The following is an 18234-nucleotide window of genomic DNA, read 5'->3' on the forward strand; positions in this document are numbered from 1 at the left end:
CAGACAGTGCTTCACACATCTTAGTGCAAACAGGAATCACAGGTTTGAATCACAATAGTTCCACGGCCTACCAACTTTGCTAAGCTGGTTAGAGCAAGCTCCATAGGAGAATGTTGTCCTGAAGACACTGCTCATCGGAAGAATAAACAACAAAAAACTGAAACAGGTAGTCCTAAAATGGAAGCAAGTCTAAAAAACCTAGAGATGGACAGGGACAAACCCTATAACTTGCATATTTGCAAACTCCCAGCGAAAGAAAACAAAGGAGTAGCAGATAAATTCTGGGCAGTAAGTGTCATCAGCACAAATTCAATCCCTCCCACCACGCACACACACAAACACACCACGTCCCTAAATATTCCTTTCCAAACATTTAAACAGGAACCACTACATGCAACAGTATAGCTGTTCAAGTACAAACAGTGAATTTATAAATGCCAAAACAGAACCCAGAAATGTGTACATCTCAACCAAAGAACCGCGCAATGGGCACAGCAGTAATCCAAGCAAAAACTCCTTACCTTTTCAAACTTCGCCTGGTCCCAGCTGTCATCATAGCCATGATAATTCCCAGGGAAATCAGTTGTGTGCACCTACATGAAAAGCAGAACAGGAATGAATGAACAAAAGACTCAGCCTAGATTGACCTCATAATGTCTTCTAGATCTACACACTTTTGCCTTTATGGGATCTAAGTGTTTAAGTGTGACAGTCAAATCCCTAATTGTCCAAACAATCACATTGCAATTTCACAATAAATGATTTTTTCCATCTTACTTTACTGAAGCATCAAGGTTCATTGGAATCTTGTGCAAGGTAATCTGGAAAATATTGTTAGGTGCTAAAAGCAATTGTGCTGGTAGCTTCAACTTTACAGACTGAACATGAAAAGCATCAAACTAGATCACTATGTGCTGCTTAAAATGGTTAGTTTCAGAACATCCTGCACACCATGTGACGTAACAAAAAGCCCACGAGTCCTATAAAATTAGATAGAAAAAGCTCCCTCTGCTATTATCATGGCTGTCCAAAATAACTATTGTCAAAATTCTTTATCTTTTTTGCAGAACAGCTACTATACGAGAGTGTAATTTTTTTAATTTTAAACATGCATCATTCAACGGTGGGATAGCATTACCGGACATACAAAAATACTACTGAGTATCACAGTTCGTCAAGATCAACCATTGGGCTTTATCTCCCTTTGGGCGGGACGGCTCTTCGTATGGATAGGCTAAATGTGTCCCCAGGGGATAAACATACTGGCCCTCAATGGTAACGCCCACTTGAACTCCCTTCCCAGTCGCTATCACAGTAATGCTTTGGAAAACCGCATTGAGAGCCCTGGGGTGGAGGGCTAAGATACCCAGGGCCCCGCCCCCACCTCCCCCTTTCCCCGTTGGACTCCCCACAGCTGGGAACCCTCAGGTTTCAGTAAATGGGACCTTATAGGTATATCCCATGTGGGAGATTTATGATGACAAGGCAGTGTGGTTCCTTTCACCGAGTTGCAACAAGAATTACAATTAGCACCCACTGAAATTTTTAGGTACCTACAAATACGACAGGCTCTCCAAACAGCGCCCCCCAGTGGTACTGATCTTCCTGAGTCATCCTCCCTGGAAGGCAGAGTACTAGATGGTCAACTGTCCACAAAAGCAATTTCCCTCACCTATTGCAAAATACTCCACGACTCCCCAGACACCCTAGTCAGCCTCCGAAAGCGCTGGACAAGAGATCTCGGGATAACTGAGGACAATGAGTGGCCCGAGGTCTTGGTGTCCCCAAGAGATGTGGCGATAAGGCTGAGATTCCGTCTCATACAGTTAAAAATATTACACCGCACATACTACTCTTGTACCACCTTGGCCAACACGGGCAGAATAGATGCTACTATGTGTCAAAATGGGTTTAAGGGGGAGGAATCATTTGTTCATATGATTTGGGGCTGCCCGATGCTGCAGCCATACTAGGAGGGGACAGTGACCTGTCTGAATAGAGTTTGTGGAGGCGCAGTTAAAGCCTTCGCAAAGGGCTGCCTTCTGAACATCTGGGACACGACCAGTCTTAGTCCTCTAGATCAGCTCTGGATGACACCTAGGTTAATAGTTGCCAAGCGTAACACTGCACAAGTGTGGAGGGCAGATCGAGTACCTCTTCTGACCGAACGGGAGGGTGATATGGACTCATGCAAGGTGGCAGAGCAAGAAGCATACAAGAGAAGAGGCTGCTTTAACAATTGGTCTAAAATATGAGGAAAATGCAACACATATCGAGGAGATATATGTGCGCCCACCATGGGCACCGGGGAGACTGGATCACACGGGGGACGGCCAAGGACTCAAACTACCCTTTGAACCTGTAAGGGGGGAATTGGGAGGTAGGCTGGGTTGTGGAGTTGGAGATGGACCAAATATCTGGCAATGTCATTAAGATGTAGCATGTGCTAATTACAGTCATTGTATTCTTGCGTTACTTATAATACAAATATATTATTAAAAAATGCATTCTTAGTCTGTTTTTAGTGATGTGATATTTTCTTTTTTGGTTTTCCATCTGAATCATGGGTATGGGCGAAAAGGTTGCATTGCACCATTTGTCCCTGGATTGGAATGAGAAGGTTTTGCTTATCAAATGTTTGAAACATAAAATGGTAGGAAAATTATAGCACCAAAACTTTTGGAAGGAACATAAAGATAATTTCCTTTCGATTATTATTATATTTTCATAAATCTGCTTATTGTGTTTTAAATCATAGCAAACCAGGTAACAGAAATAAGCAGGCAAGGACATCAGCCACATATATGGGGGGGGGGGGGGGGGGGGTTTGTGTGTACACACAAATATATATATTTTGGTTTTTAAACATTTTATTGGCATTTGCAAAACAATTCTGCACAGTGTAGTGTTATCTGGGATACCTTAATCACCCATCAGGAAATACGACACTGGCATATGTACATATACGTCACCCACCAGACCTGTCCCCATCCGAAGGTAGGCTAACAAGCTGCTCATCTTGCCATAACATTCCTCCACTGCCCAAAAACTCCCACTCACCCCCTCCCACCATAAACCTAAGGTCGGCTGGAGTAACAATTAACTACGCAAAAGCATAAGTTTGAGTGCAGATCCAGGGCTTTCCAGGTACCTGCACTGTCTGTCTTCTCTACTGGCCCCTCATCAGGGGGTCCAATACTCACTTAGGGGAGGCCAACGTCCATCACTTTGCCTGCACTAAGACCCCAGGGAGCAGGGCAGTAACCCCGCTAGAGTATTCCATCACTGGTGACAATGGCGCCACGGTATTTTCACCCACACTTAGCATGTGGGCCCCCATCTGAAGTACCATCCCCTGTTCGAAGCTCCTCCAGGAGACCCTCTCAGGCTCTAGCCACTTTAATGGATCCTTGCTCCCTCTTGGCCTCCCTAAGGACACCAACGCTCTCATAATCCTCCCTTATCAAGTTAATGCCCTGGTCCATCCATCAACCGTAGGACCCAATGCCACTCTCCAGTTACGAGTAATCTGTCGCTTGGTGAATATAAGGCTCAAGTCCAGGAACTTGGATGTTACCTTGTGTTTAGCCAAGAACAGGGATAGGCCCAGGACACACACCAGTGGCGACAGGGAGCCATTTCAGTCTGTGACGTCGTTGAGAACGCCAATCACAGCTCCCCATTAGGCCAAGTGCTGAGGGAAGCTCCAAACCATATGCATCCATCCTGGCCAGAGTGTACAGCACCTGGGACATGCAGCCTGAGCTGTTGGGAAGAACCTGTTAATTTGTTTCAGTGTGAGGTACGCTCTATGTAAGATGTATTAACTATTCAATTTAAAACCTTTATCTCTGTAGACTTTTGGAGTGGGCTCCAGACCTTTCATCCAAGTTTCCTCAACAATGGGAGTCCCTATTTCCGTCACCCACTCATCTCTCAAAGCAGTCAAAGGTGTCTCCAGTTCATTCCTCGGGCCCGGTAAAGGTTTGATACCAGTTTATCCTCTCCCGAGTAATTGCAATGCAAATGGCAGCCCAGGTGTGTCTTAGGTTCTACCAGTGCACCCAGCCAACAGTGCATCAGCATCGCAGGCAGATTGAAAAACATTGATTGAATAATTCTCAGACTGTTTTACAGAAAGCTCTATGACAAATATATAATGTCTTGAAATACAGACACCATTGTATTGGGAGCTAATGCAGAGTCCTCAGATGTGAAGAGATAGGGCATGGAAGGATAAGTTCAACAAAACTGTGGCTGTCTAATTATGAGTCAGCTGAAGACATGATGTGGCTTTCTAAGGAAGAACCAGAAAAAAAAATTGCAGTAATCAATTAGACAAAATGAATGCCTAAACCGCAGAGCAGCGAGAATCTGTAAGTAAAAATGAGAGTGCTTTGTCGAACTGGATTTCCCATCATCCATGTACACAGGAAGTGACATCCCTCCTATCCTCTCCCAGGACCTAACTAATGGCTGCAACAGCGTTGACGTGCAGTGGGGACACCGAAGACAAGCCCATCTCCAACTGTCCAGGGCCAGGAACCTGGTCCTCCAACCTCCTGCCAGTAATACATTGTGACACTCTGCACCCTCAAACCCGGTCATCACTCCACAAGCTACTGCCTCGCCACACCACATAACCCCAGCGGACCATTTTTTTGCACATCCTGCAAGGTTTCATGCACTTACCAACACCAAATACTCACCGAGCCGACAGCACCCAACACTCCAATGCATGCTCATCAACACCAGCTCACTCACCAAACACGCCACAGAGATCCGGGACCCGCTGCACGAAAATGCCTGACAAACTTCCACAGATAAACCTGGCTTAACCCTTCTTAAGCACCTGACATGGCTACACCCATCCCCTCTGGCTACAGGATTTCCAGGCAAGACAGACTCCACAAGCCCAGAGGCAGAATCACCAACACATTCACGGACACGTCGGTCTTCAACATGGAACACTTGCTGTTCAAGCTCAGTGTCACAGCCAACTTCTCCCTAAGTGGCACTCTTATCTACAGACCATGCCCCAAGTTCACTGACACCATCAGGGACGTCACATCACTCACTATTGATACTAGCAATTACACTGTACTCTGAGACCTGAACTTTCACCTGGAATACCATGCCGACCAAAACTCAAGAGCAGTCATCGAAGACATTGGAATCCTGGGTCTCATCCAACAAGTAAAGGGACCTACCCACGTCGCCAGACACCTCCTGTACCCTATTTTCACCAACTACAGCAACTTCTCAGTCGACAAGCACATACCAGTCCCCTGGACAGACCACCCCCTCGTCAAATTCAGCATCACTGTCCAACCACATGCACCACAGCCAGATCAGCCCGCCAAAACTGGAACAGCATCACTGACTTGGACTCAAACACCACTCTCAACACCCACAGACCCAAACACAGCAACAGTCTCCCAAAAGCCATCAAGAATTTAAAAAATTGGATCACCTCTTGCCCCAGACTCCTTGCCCCCCCTCAAACACAGCAATTCAACAAGATCAAGACCCCGGGCCAGTTGGTACAAGGAGGAACTCAAAATAATAAAGCACCAGTGCAAACAACTATGTGCAAATGGAAAGTGAACCAGGTCAATACAGACAGGACCACATTCAAATCCACCTTAAGACACTATCACCAAATGATCCAAACCACAAAACATGCCACTTTAGCAGATCGCATTGATGCCAGCACCAACAGAAGCAAAGACATTTTTGCCACTGTGAAAGATTACACCTCACCTTCCAACTCAATAGCCCAACAGGACCTCTGTAACAATCTTTCTCAATTCTTCAGCAACAAAATCACCGCCATTTACAGCAACTTTAATGCCCAACTGGATCCAACAGACTTGGCCAAACATTTCCCAACCATATCCAAAGAAACAATACTACCACATGGCCCGTAATCAGAAGAAACCACCATGTATTCCATCCACTCTGGGGCCCCATCCAAACCCTGCCCCAACCACGCCAACTGCAGAGGACTGTAATTCATTAGTGCCACACTCACACCCATTCAGAATAAGTCTACCTATTCCACGACCTTCCCAGTTGTTTGAAAACATGCAACTGTCCTCCATTGATGAGGAAACCCTCTGCGAACCCTCAAAGCATGCCAACTACAGATAAATGTACCTTCTAACATTCCTGGCTAAGATCTAGTGTCTGGCACTTCACGTACTACTGCAAAGACCACTAAGTCCTCAACACCACACAGTAGGGTTTCAGACACTACCACAACATGCAAACTTCCCTCATCACTGCCACGGATCACATCCACATGACTCTGGACAGACGAGATACACCAGCCCTCATCTGCCTGGACATCCCCACGGTTTTTAACAGTCTCCAATCCCCACCCTCATCCAATTCCTACACAACATTGGAATATAAGATGGATTTGTTCCTTCCTGACTGTAAGGATCCAGTCAGTGAACCTGGAACCTTATGGACGCCTCTGACCTTTACTGTGGAGTTCCGTAAGGATACTCCCTGAGCCAGACCCTCTTCAATGCATACATCATCCCTCCAGCCAGCATGAACTGCTCTGATTATATCAACATACTCTCCTACGCCACACAACTCATTCTCTCCCTACACAGTGCCTAGATCAAGTTCAATTACTGCAATCGCCTTCTGGCTGAAAACCAACTGTCTAAAGCTGAAACGTGACAAACCCGAAACTATGATCCAAGGCAAGAGCACATCACAATAGGACTCCACCTAATGGCCAAAAGAACTAGGACCCACACCCACCCCTACCAACCATTCCAAAAACCTCAGGCTCTTCATCAACAGCGGTTACCACCACATGCAGCCATACTTTGAAGATGCTAGGGAATATTTTCAAATGGCTTCCAATTAGCGCCTGGAAAACTGTCATGCAAGCCCTAGTCACAAGCAAGCTGGAGTATGGGAACACCCTGTATGCCAGAATAAAAAATAAAAAAAATCACCAAATTACTGCAGACCATTCGGAACTCGGAGGCCAGAATTGCTAAAAGTATTTACACATTGCAATTAAGTTCTGTTGCTCCTTTCAAAAAATGTAATCAAATACATGATTGCCAACCATACTGTTCTGGTCAGCCAGGCCTTACAAAAGTGTAAAAGTATTTACAGGGGGAAATATCAGAAATGGGGAGGTCTGACAAATATTTGAGCCCCCCCCCCCCCTTTTTTTTAAATAGTTTTTTCATAACAAGGTTAAGTTAGTTACAGTGGATTATAAACAAACAGCGCACTCACAGTTATCAATGCAGAATTATGACATGTATCAGTCGATCATGTGCAGGTCTACTGTATATGAATTTTTCTTTTAATAAAGTTTTATTGGTTTTCAAAAGGTAAAACTAAAAAACATTTCCATGTTACATACACATTAGATCGACATCATAAATTCACATGTAGCCTGCATTGTGGTAGATAGCAGCCGTTAAACAAAATTTGCAATGCAGCACGGAGAATTATACATAACATAAAAATCAAACAGTGCATCATGTCCCCTCTCGTCCCCCACATACATCCTTGGCATTGATAATCTAACAGTAACCCGTAGTTGTATTCAGGGCACAAAGGGATGAAAATACACACCAGTACTTGCTTAAGCTATGTCAAGGCAAAGCAACCCCCTAAAGTAGGTTAGTCAATGCCTGTGCAGTCCCCCCTACGTCTTACAGCAGATAGCATGGTTCTCCATGCCCGAAGGTCGTCACTTAGTTTTTCATCTGTGCGCACCCGTTTCATACGCACTTCCTCTGCCCCCTGATTCACAAACATCTCTAAGCCATACTGTATGTTTAGGAGGCTCCGGAGAAAGCCAACAGATGGCGTTTCGCTAGAGTGAGACAGAGGAGAACACATTTTCTACTGAGTGACTTCTTGGCTGGGTTGCACATGAGACCTAACATGACTTGTTTCAGGGAAGGTGAGATGTGCCAACCGGAGGCGCTATTAACATCTTCCAATACTCGTTCCCAGTATGAGCTCAGCTTCACGCAGCCCCAAACCATGTGCACGAAGTTAGCACTTGGGGCGCCACACCAGGGGCAGGCAGCTGGGCGGGTATTATAAATCACATGTAGTCGTAGCAGAGTGAGATAAGTTTGATGAATACATTATACTGTGCTATTTTGAATCTGGAATTAGAGCTTGCTTGTCTCACCCCAGAAAAGATCTTCACCCAGTCTGTCTCCGTCAGAGGGTCCGGAAGCACCTACTCCCGGCGGGTCCGGGCCCGCAGCGGGGGGCCCAGCAAATGTTCTCGCAGTGCATGGTATATCTGGGACTCCAGCCATCTCCCTCCTGGACCCTTGAGGAGAGTGGAGAGGGTAGCAGAGGTCGGGGGATTCCAGGAACTTGGGCCATAACTCCCTGGCAGTCGCAGAGATCCTACAATATTGGAGGAATTGCCCTGGTCCCAAGTAAAAAGCGTCCAAAGCTTCCGTCATGGAGAGAAAGCAACCTTCCGGATACACATCCTCCAGAGTGACACAGCCTCCCTCCCTCCAGTGTCGGACCGTCATAGACTGTGCAATTGTGCGGAATGGCTGCAGGGCCCATAAAGGCATGTCAGGGGCATAGGGTGCTCCACATATTATCCTTCTAACCGAATTTTCCCAAACCTGAGCTACATGACGAATCACATACGGAACCTCCTGAGGCAGCCTGGTTCCCGCATCAACAGGGTTGGCAACTCCTCCGGTCTGCAAGAGCCTTTAAGCACCTGTTTCTCCCAGGAGGCATCCGGTGAAAAACAATACACTGCACGCTGCAATTGTGATGCCATGTAGTAAAACTGAATATTCAGAACTTCCAAACAACCTTTCTCCCATGTGCACTGCAAAGTTGAGTCGGATTCTTTTGCGTTAATCTGCTCACAACAGGTCAACCATGATAGAGTTTATTTTACGAAAATATGCCCTGGGGATCATATAAAAAGATTCTTGTAAGATAAAAAGGCAACGAGGGAGTATTATCATTTTTATTATCATGATTATTCCCATAAGTGATAAGGGAAGACTCCGCCAGAATTTCGCTTATGACTGGAGACTTCCCACGACACGTCCTATATTAAGGTCATGAAATGCTTGTGCCGTGGATGCCAAACGAATCCCCAAATACCTCACATTTGTGGACTTCCATGGTATCGCTAGTTGTGGGAGGGTATCGAGCAGTCGGTCCGACAATGACTTCATGGGGAACAATCTCTATTGGGAGGGGTGGATATGGAGGGACGAAACATTCTCAAACTCTGTCAGAAATACCATAAGGTGTGGTAACGAAACTGATGAATCCCACAGATACACCAAGGTATCATCGGCGTAGAGGAAAACTACATGTACAGTCGCTCCTGTTTGAATGCCCCATGAAGTCAGCATCTGACGGAGGTGTGCTGCCAATGGCTCCATCGCCAACGCGAAGAGTAATTGGGACGGGGGCAGCCCTCCATGGTACACCTTCCAAGAGTTAATAGCGGTGGGACAATCAGCCCCCTCTTCACCCTAGCACACGGGTCCATATACATGAGTTGTATCCATCGTATACAGGCTGTTCCGAAGCCAAACTGACGCAACACCTACCAGAGATACTGCCAGTGTAAAGAATCAATGGCCTGCGCGATATCTAGAAAGGCCATCTCATCTGAAGAACACTTTGTAGAATGGTATACGTGGGAGAGCCAGCATAAATTATGTAAGGTGCTGCGCTTAGGGATGAACCCTGATTGGTCCGTGTATATCTGGGAGGAGACGTAGTGCAGAAGGCGCCGGGCCAAAACACCGCTCAACACCTTAGTGTTGAACCTCCCTATTATCCAGTTGTCTGTATTCAACTAAGGTGAGAAAAACAACTATGCAAGGCAATAGGACCAGTCTTAAATGCTAAGCAAGAGGGGGGGGAACACGGAGGGGAGTGATGCGCACACGTCTCAGCTCCCGCACAGTATCCCCACCACTCATAGTTGTAGGCCTCCACCCTTCCGCGAACAATAGTAACCAGGAGCAAAGACAAGCATTTGTAAAGGTAATATCTAGAACATTTTCATGGAAAGTGCCCCTCGGACCCTGCCAGGCCCAACTCCAGATAAAATGAAGACTTGTAGCAGCATTTTGATTGCGGGCCCGCTACATTAGAGGACCCTATGTAACCGTGTTCCAGCTGACAACCTCCATCATATTCAGACACCATTGCCACTGTCACTGAGTGAACAGGGGCCTCCAGTGCTCTGCTGGAATGAATTGTCCAGCCGACTCAGATCCCCTGTCTCCCGCGAAGTACCATCTGGGCATACTCTAATCCTGCCCGGGGAATAGACCTCTGTGTCCACTCTCGCGGAAGACGGCCAGCGGTTCAGATGTGGCCACCACCCGTGGTCGACTCTACGGTGCGCTGCGGTTGGCCCCAGTCCAGCAGCTGTGGTAGCGAGTCAAGCCACTCGCTCGCCTCCAAGGAGTTGTAGCATCCAGTTGCATCCTGGGTACGTAATTTGGCAGGGAATAAAAGGATGTATTTCAGATTCTTGGTACACAAGCGTTGTTTGACCGCAAGAAAGGGTTTATGTCGATCTTGTACTTGTTGGGTGTAGTCTGGAAAAATGGATATCGGTGTTCCCTGATACAGTGGCGGACCATGGGCCCTCATCCAGTGGAGAATTGCATCTTTGTTGCGAAAGTTGAACAGACGAGCAATAATCGCTCAAGGCGGGTGCCCGGGTCTGGGAGGGTGGGGCAGTGTTGTATGAGGCCTTTCAATAGTAAAGAAGATTGACAGTTTTTGGGGTTTGAGCAGCATTGTCAACCATTCCTCCAGGAATAGTTTGGCAGAGGGACCCTCCACCCTCTCAGGAAACCCCACAAAGCGTAATTGTTTTGCCGGGATCAGCCTTCTGCATCTTCTACTCTGTCTTCTAGGTGTGCTGACAGCTTCTGTAAATCTAGCACTGTAGAGCGTAGCACCCCCACCTCTTGTTGCAATGTTTCCATGTTCCTCTCTGTCTGTGCCAGGCCTTCCGACACCTTGCGCAAATCTGCACAGAGCAGATTAATCTCAATGGCCACCACATCGTTTTTTTTGTACAACTTCTCTGATTTGGATGCTTGTATTTCAGACATAAGATCAGCCATTGAGGGGGCGGTTGCTGCCCCCTCCCCACCACCACCAAGTGCCCTGGGGGACCGTCCCCAGAAGGTCCCATGTCCGTCCCGGGCGCCGGTAATGACTGGGTGTAATTAACAATTTTGTTGGCCTGCGTTTTTTTCTGGTGCTTATCTTTCACCATTGCGTCCCTCTGCGCAATGCAACTGAATTGACAGTTAACTATGAGCCGGTTCCAAGACGACCATTCGTTGGGCAGCGGTCCTCCCTTGATTTATGTTTTATGTTGGGGCCCCCAAAATAGGGAGAAGGGCCCCCAGATGAAGACGGGAGTCCCCGGTAAGCCCAGAGTCACAATCCAGGGGACTCCCGGTAGGAGCAAGCCAGCCGGTCCGACGACCCCATTAGGGACCAGGGGACAGAACCCTGCCCGTCCCGCGCTGCACCTCCTCCTGTTGCTCCCCTCTGGGGGGTTAGGCCGACCCTTTCATCCGCCACAACACTCCACAGGATTGACGAGGCCCCAGCCAGGCCGAAACTGGGACCACTTCTTGCACCGGCCGTCGTCAGATGATCCCACCGGCTCGCACTTCCCTCATTGGCCACGGCCCGACAGGCCAAGCGCCTCCACCACTGTCCCCAGCACCGGGTATCGCCAGCGGGCCCGCTCCTCTCCATCAGTCCGACTCCGCAAAAGGAGCCACGGCACCCGGTTTTGGGGATGGGAACATCCACACCCCCGCTACCGAGAGCAGAGGGGATGCGCAGGAGGCTCAGGGCCGGGGGGCATCAGGAATTTGAAGAATAATCCCGCACCGTAACTGGAGTTTGCAGGGACGCGTCTTGGTCAGCTCTGCCCCGCTGTACATGAGTTGTAATCTCATGTATCGCCTATCTGCACAGATTGGAACAGGATTAGGTTTGATAGTCTCTCAAGTGATTTAACAAATGAGCAGGAGTGGGAACCAGGGGGGATGTAGTGTTAGGACTCGGGAGTGGGGGTGCGGCAAGGTATGATACACAGTGTGCTAACATAGGGGCGCGGTGCTTGTGTGGGTAGGTTGAATATGCTGCGACTGGACAAAAAGGGGGGAATGGTACACCAGTTTATGACCCACGGAGGTCAGGTGTGTGCTGCGGTGAGGAAGGTTCACTAGCAGTGTGCTGCAGGAACTGTGATAAACGAGTGGCCCATTGTGGAGAGATGGGTCGTTCCACAATGGGTCCCCGTATCTCCTCGTAGCGGAGGGTGTCTTCTTCCGCTGATCCACATTTCCGGACTGCTCCATGCCAGGCACTCAGAGAGGGAGGCATCGGGGAATGCCAATGCAAGGTTAAGTGTGCATTTAGCAAGGAGTAGCGTAAGTGAGGCAAATTGGGTGCGTATCTTTGTTGTTAGCGTCATTTGAAAATGCAGAGCAAGCACGTCCTCCCATGTGTGGTTATCAGTGAGTTATGTGACTTGTCGTAGTGTTTCACGTATTGCCTACCAGTAAAGGTGGAGAGCTGGACAGGATCATATCATGAGTTGTAGTCTGCATCTGGGGATCAACAGGGTGGGCATCGCTCCCCTGCAAGAGGGAAAATGTGATTAATCAGGGCTGGAGTGAAGTATGCACAATGTAGCATGAAGAATTGAAGGTTTTTGAAGCAGGAGTTGTGAGATACCTCTTGTGGGAATTCGAACACAGTGTCCCATTCTTTGTCATGTAACGAATTTCCAAATCCCTCCTCTTATGTGTGTTGGAACTGGTCGAAGGATGGCATTGTTAGTATGCTGATGTCTCTGTATAAACAGGTGATACGGTGGCGGCCACGACCCATTAGTATTGTTAGTAGTATGGGGTGAGGCGTGGGTTCTGTTTCTGTTACATTCCAAAGAGTATGGTATATGTGAATGAATTGTTGGTAAGTGAGGAATTTCCTGGGGGGAAAGGAGAGGAGCTGACCATTAAGGAAAAGGTCACCGACCGGGGTGATTAGATGTTCCATCCGGGGCCAGCTCTCAGTATGTATAGTATCTGGGGAACCTAGGGAGGCCTACTAGTGGCATTGCAGGTGCCTACGCCCGTGTGTCTGGAGCCATACGGTGTATTTTAGACATGCATGTGTGGGCCACAGCCACTTGTAGGTGTGTGGAGGACCAGAGTCGCTGGGAGAAGAAAACAGACTGCAGAAGAAAATATACTGTTTGCGTTATAAGTCTCCTCAACGTGCCTGTGAGCTGTCCTTTGGGAGAGCCATTATATTTGTGCTGCTAAGTAATAAGCTTCAAACGATTGGGCGCCTAGTCCCCCACAATCTATCTGGAGCTTATGAAGGGCCATGTGGTGTCTCCGTTGCCCCAGATTAAATCTCCCAGCAATGAGTCAAGCTCTTTGAAGAAGGAACGGGGTGGGAGTATGGGGGCGGTTAGGGAAGTAACAGAGTAGGTGAGGTAATATGATAATTTTTTGCGAGCTCTCTTTTACCCAATGAGGCCAGGGGTAATGGGCACTAGAAGTGCATTTGCGCTTTGATGCCCATCAGGGCCAGCCATAAGTTTCCTTCTAACAAATCTACCGGCGTTCGATACAATAGGATAACCAAATTTCGAGTAGCTGGTCCTGCCAGCGTAGGGGGGGGTTCCACCTACGTATACGGGTTGGGGCGGTTGATCAGGGTGGAGTGGGTATACTGTAGTTTTATTCCAATTCACCCAGAGTCCAGTGGCCTCAGCAAACTTGTCTACGGTATTACAAATTGGAGAAAGGTCTAGGGTCACGTCCCTTAAGTAGATAAGGAGGTCGTCAGTGTACAGTGTCACCACGTGTGTCCTGTCTTCTAGGAGTATTCCCCCAGTCCCTACCCTCCTGCTGGAGGCGTATCGCAAGGAACTCCATAGTGAGTGCAAAGAGTAGAGGGGGCATTCTTGTCAAGTCCCCATACACACCTGAAACGAGGCTGAAATGTGGTGCCCAAGGCGGACTCGGGAGGTCGGCCAGGTGTAAAGTAGTCATGTGTACATGAGTAAACATGGTCCGACTCCGATCCGAGATAGGACATGGAAAAGGTAGTGCCATGATAATGAATCAAATGCCTTCTCCAGGTCTAATATCAGACAGGCTGCGAGTGGATGGTGCTCTTTGACACAGTCTTGGATATGAAATAGCTGTCGAATATTTTGAGAACTGCTGCATCCTGGTACCAACAAATTTTGGTCAATATGAATGAGTTCTGGGAGTATTTGCGCGTAGCATTAAGCAAGAATCTTGCCCAGGATTTTGTAATCAGATCCCAGGATGACAACTGGCCAATATGATGATGGTGGTGTCAGGTTTCTGTATTGAGACCAAAAGCGATTCCCAAAGTGATTGAGGTAATTTGTATTAAGTGCTTTGTCATACATGGTGTAGGAAGTTGGCTCTGTATATACTATCTCAAAGTGAGAGATAGTGTGCACAGAGTCCAAGGGTTCCCCATAGAGGTTGATAGTAGCAAAACTAGATAATACTAATGCTCTATTTTGTGGTAGTGTGGTCGACTCAGGTTGTGCACGCCGTTGGAGTCGCCTGGGAGTCCTCTCTGCGGCGTTGGTTGTCCTGGACTCGATCCAGGGGGCGTCAGGTGCACAGTCTGAAGACTCACGCTTCTGGCGGGAAGTGAGAGTCTCTTTAAAGTTGTTTCAAAGTTGTTGCAGTTTCTGAACGGTGCCTCTGTTCTCAGGAGTTTCTTGGTCCTTTAAGTGCAGGGCAGTCCTCTGAGTCCTCAGAGGTCCCTGGTCCCACTGGATACATCGTTGTGCAGGTTCTTTGAGTCTGGAGACCGGCCAGTAGGGCTGGGACCAAGTCAGTTGGTGTCTCTGTCGTCTCTGCGGGCTTTCAGGTCAGCAGTGCTTCTTTCTTCAGGTTGCAGGAATCTGATTTCCTGGGTTCAGGATCGCCCTTAAATACTGAATGGCTACACCCTCTTTGTGCCTCCTCCCTGATGGGAGGGGGGCACATCCCTATACCTATTGGGGGAATCCTCCAAACTCAAGAATGAGGATTTCTAAAGGCAGGGGTCACCTCAGCTCAAGGCACCTTAGGGGCTGTCCTGACTGGCCAGTGACTCCTCCTTGTTTTTCTCATTATCTCCTCCGGACTTGCTGCCAAAAGTGGAGGCTGTGACCGGAGGGGCGGGCATCCCCACTAGCTGGGATGCCCTGGGGCGCTGTAACAACAGGTCTGAGCCTTTGAGGCTCACCGCCAGGTGTTACAGTTCCTGCAGGGGGAGGTAAGAAGCACCTCCACCCAGTGCAGGCTTTGTTCCTGGCCACAGAGTGACAGAGGCATTCACCCCATGTGGCCAGAAACTCGTCTGGTTGTGGCAGGCTGGCAGGAACTGGTCAGCCTAACACTAGGAGCGGACTGGCATGCAGGGGCATCTCTAACATGCCCTCTGTGTGCATTTTGCAATAAATACCACACTGTCATCAGTGTGCATTTATTGTGCTGAGAAGTTTGATATCAAACTTCCCAGTTTTCAGTGGAGCCATTATGGAACTGTGGAGTTCGTATGTGACAGACTCCCAGATCATGTACTCTTTATGGGTACCCTGCACTTACAATGTCTAAGGTTTGGCTTAGACACTGTAGGGGCATAGTGCTCATTCAACTATGCCCTCACCTGTTGTGTAGTGCACCCTGCAGCCCTCTTCCTAGCCCAGTTGGTGGCTGGCGCGAGAAGCCCCCTTGTGCCCTGCCTGCATCACCTACGTGACCCCCGGGCCCCTCATTTGCTTTCTATAGCAAATCTGACGCCTACTTTGCACACTGCACCCGACCACCCCTGTGCCGCTGAGGGTGTGTTTTGTGTGCCTGTTTGTGCCCCCCCCCCAGTGCTCTTCTCCCCGAGGACACAGGTACTTACCTGCCAGCAGACCGGAACACCCTGTTCTCCATAGGCGCCTATGTGTTTTGAGCCCTCCTTTGACCTCTGCACCTGACCGGCCCTGAGTTGCTGGTGCGGTGACTTTGGGGGTGCCTTGAACCCCCAAGGGTGGGTTGCCTATGCCCAGGAGACTGGCTGTGTAAGTGCTTTACTTACCTGAGAAACTTAACAAAAACTTACATCATCAGGAACTGTTGATTTTTGCATAGTGTCCACTTTTAAAATAGTTTATTGGCATTTTAAACTGTGTGCATTACTGTTTTAAATCAAAGTTCTCTACTTACATGTGTGAAGTACCTTGCATTTTATGTACTTACCTCACATCTTGAATCTTGTGGTTCTCAAATAAATTAAGAATATATATTTTTCTCTATAAAAACCTATTGGCCTGGAGTTAAGTCCTTGAGTGTGTGTTCCTCATTTATCACCTGTGTGTGTAAAACAAATGTTTCACTAGCCTCTGATAAGCCTACTGCTCGACCACACTACCACAAAATAGAGCATTAGTATTATCTAATTTTGCCACTATCAACCTCTAAGGGGAACTCTTGGACTCTGTGCACACTATGTTTCACTTTGAGATAGTATTATACAGAGCCAACTTCCTACAACTGGGTTCTCCGGGACAAGGGGAGAGTAGAAATCAGTTGGAGGTGTGTGCGTTGGGCAGGGGAGTAATAATATTGCCAGACAGTATATTTTAGTGGACATTTTCTCATTACAATCAAAGGAGATTGTCTGTCGTTTATTGTGGCATTCCAGGGTGGGACAGGGGGCCCTGTCGGGAGTCTTCAGACAAGAGTGTATCTTCATCTGATGTGAAGAGGTGGGGGCCTTTTTCATCATTTGTGTTTATGTTGTGAGGTATGACGTTCGCTGCTGCTTGCAGGGCATGCAGTCTGTACTCAATGATTTGTTCTAAGTTCGGGAGCAGTACTGTGGACGTCCACTGAATTCTTCCTGCAGGAGAGCAGTTCAGTTTCTTTCTCTTAGACTTGGATATGGATTGAAGAGTTTTGTTTGGGTCGCTGAAAAACAAGATGGTGACGTTTGCAATACTCTGAAGGAGGGCCAGGAACAGGAGCTGGCGTAGAAAGCGATTGACTTCCAAGAAGGAGTACCTGTGCTGCTTTGCTGCCTTGGAGGAGTCCGAAAAGAACATGATGATTTTATCTTTCACTCAGGGGTGGGCGGGAGGAAGAAGAGGCCAGCTCAGCAAGCAGCTCGGAGGAGTGCGTCCTGGGCTTTAAAGTGGAGACGTTTTGCCAACATGGGTCGTGGAGGAGTCCCTGGTAAGGGGTGACGGGTAGGCATGCAGTGTGCTCTCTCCAGTGTGAAAAACAGGGTGAGTTCAGAGGCTGGGGTAAAGGATTTGAACCAGGTTTCGAGGCACTGAATAGGATCGCGACCCTCAACTTCCTCAGGTAAGCATAGTATGCTGATGTTACTCCTTTGGGAGCGGCATTAAGTGTCATCTGCTCTGTCCTCTAGGTGTTGGACCCCATCCTGCAAATCCTGTATCTTTCATTGGTTGTTCTTCACAATGGAGGCTGGAGGGTAGTCATCTGTTTCTCGCCCTCGGACACCTTGACAGTGAGTTTACGGTGATTGTCTCAGAGAAAGGTAATATCAGTAGCTATAGAGATTAAACATGCCTCCATTGAAACTTCTGAGTGTTCTATGGCTGCCAGCACTAGGTCCAGCTTGTCCGACTGAGGTGCTGATACGGAGGCGCCTTCTGGGTGGGTGTTGGGTATGGCGGTGGGAGAGGGCTCAGGCGCCTGAGCTGAAGATGATGTGGACGTTGTGACTGACCAGTGCCTGTCCGTGCTATGAGCCACCAGGGAGGTTTGTCTCAGGGGCATAGTCCGGAAGCAGATTGGGAATGCGCTGTTGACGTGGAGGACCGTGACTGGTCTTGGAGGGAAGTAACGGGGTGTTGATAGATCAGGTCTAGAGATGTAGAGTAAGCGAGTGCCATGACCCCGCTCCCCACCCATTTTGATATGAGGCGCTCTTGTTCCCCGTAGGTACGGAAGGCGTGGGGGTGGAATGCAGGCTCCCAATGCCTGCTTTCTCCCATCCAATCGGAGTGATATCAGCGTAGCTTGCCTCTGAAAGGTCTCCACCGGGTCTCAATGCACACCTCGAGTATGGCATCAAATCTAGGGGATGGGCACATTTACCCGTGTAATGCCCGCAGGT

At 48.3% G+C, this 18234-nt stretch overlaps 1 protein-coding gene across 1 annotated transcript in view; it reads right to left on the minus strand.

The window, feature by feature from the left end:
- POLR1C (RNA polymerase I and III subunit C) overlaps nucleotides 1-18234 on the minus strand; it is an 86179-nt gene that overhangs the window by 62920 nt on the left and 5025 nt on the right. The window contains exon 2 of the mRNA XM_069236257.1: nucleotides 522-593. Coding sequence (XP_069092358.1) covers nucleotides 522-593 — 72 coding nt within the window. The remainder of the gene's footprint in view (nucleotides 1-521; nucleotides 594-18234) is intronic.

Source organism: Pleurodeles waltl, chromosome 5 (genome assembly GCF_031143425.1).
Source record: "Pleurodeles waltl isolate 20211129_DDA chromosome 5, aPleWal1.hap1.20221129, whole genome shotgun sequence".
NCBI lineage: Eukaryota > Metazoa > Chordata > Amphibia > Caudata > Salamandridae > Pleurodeles > Pleurodeles waltl.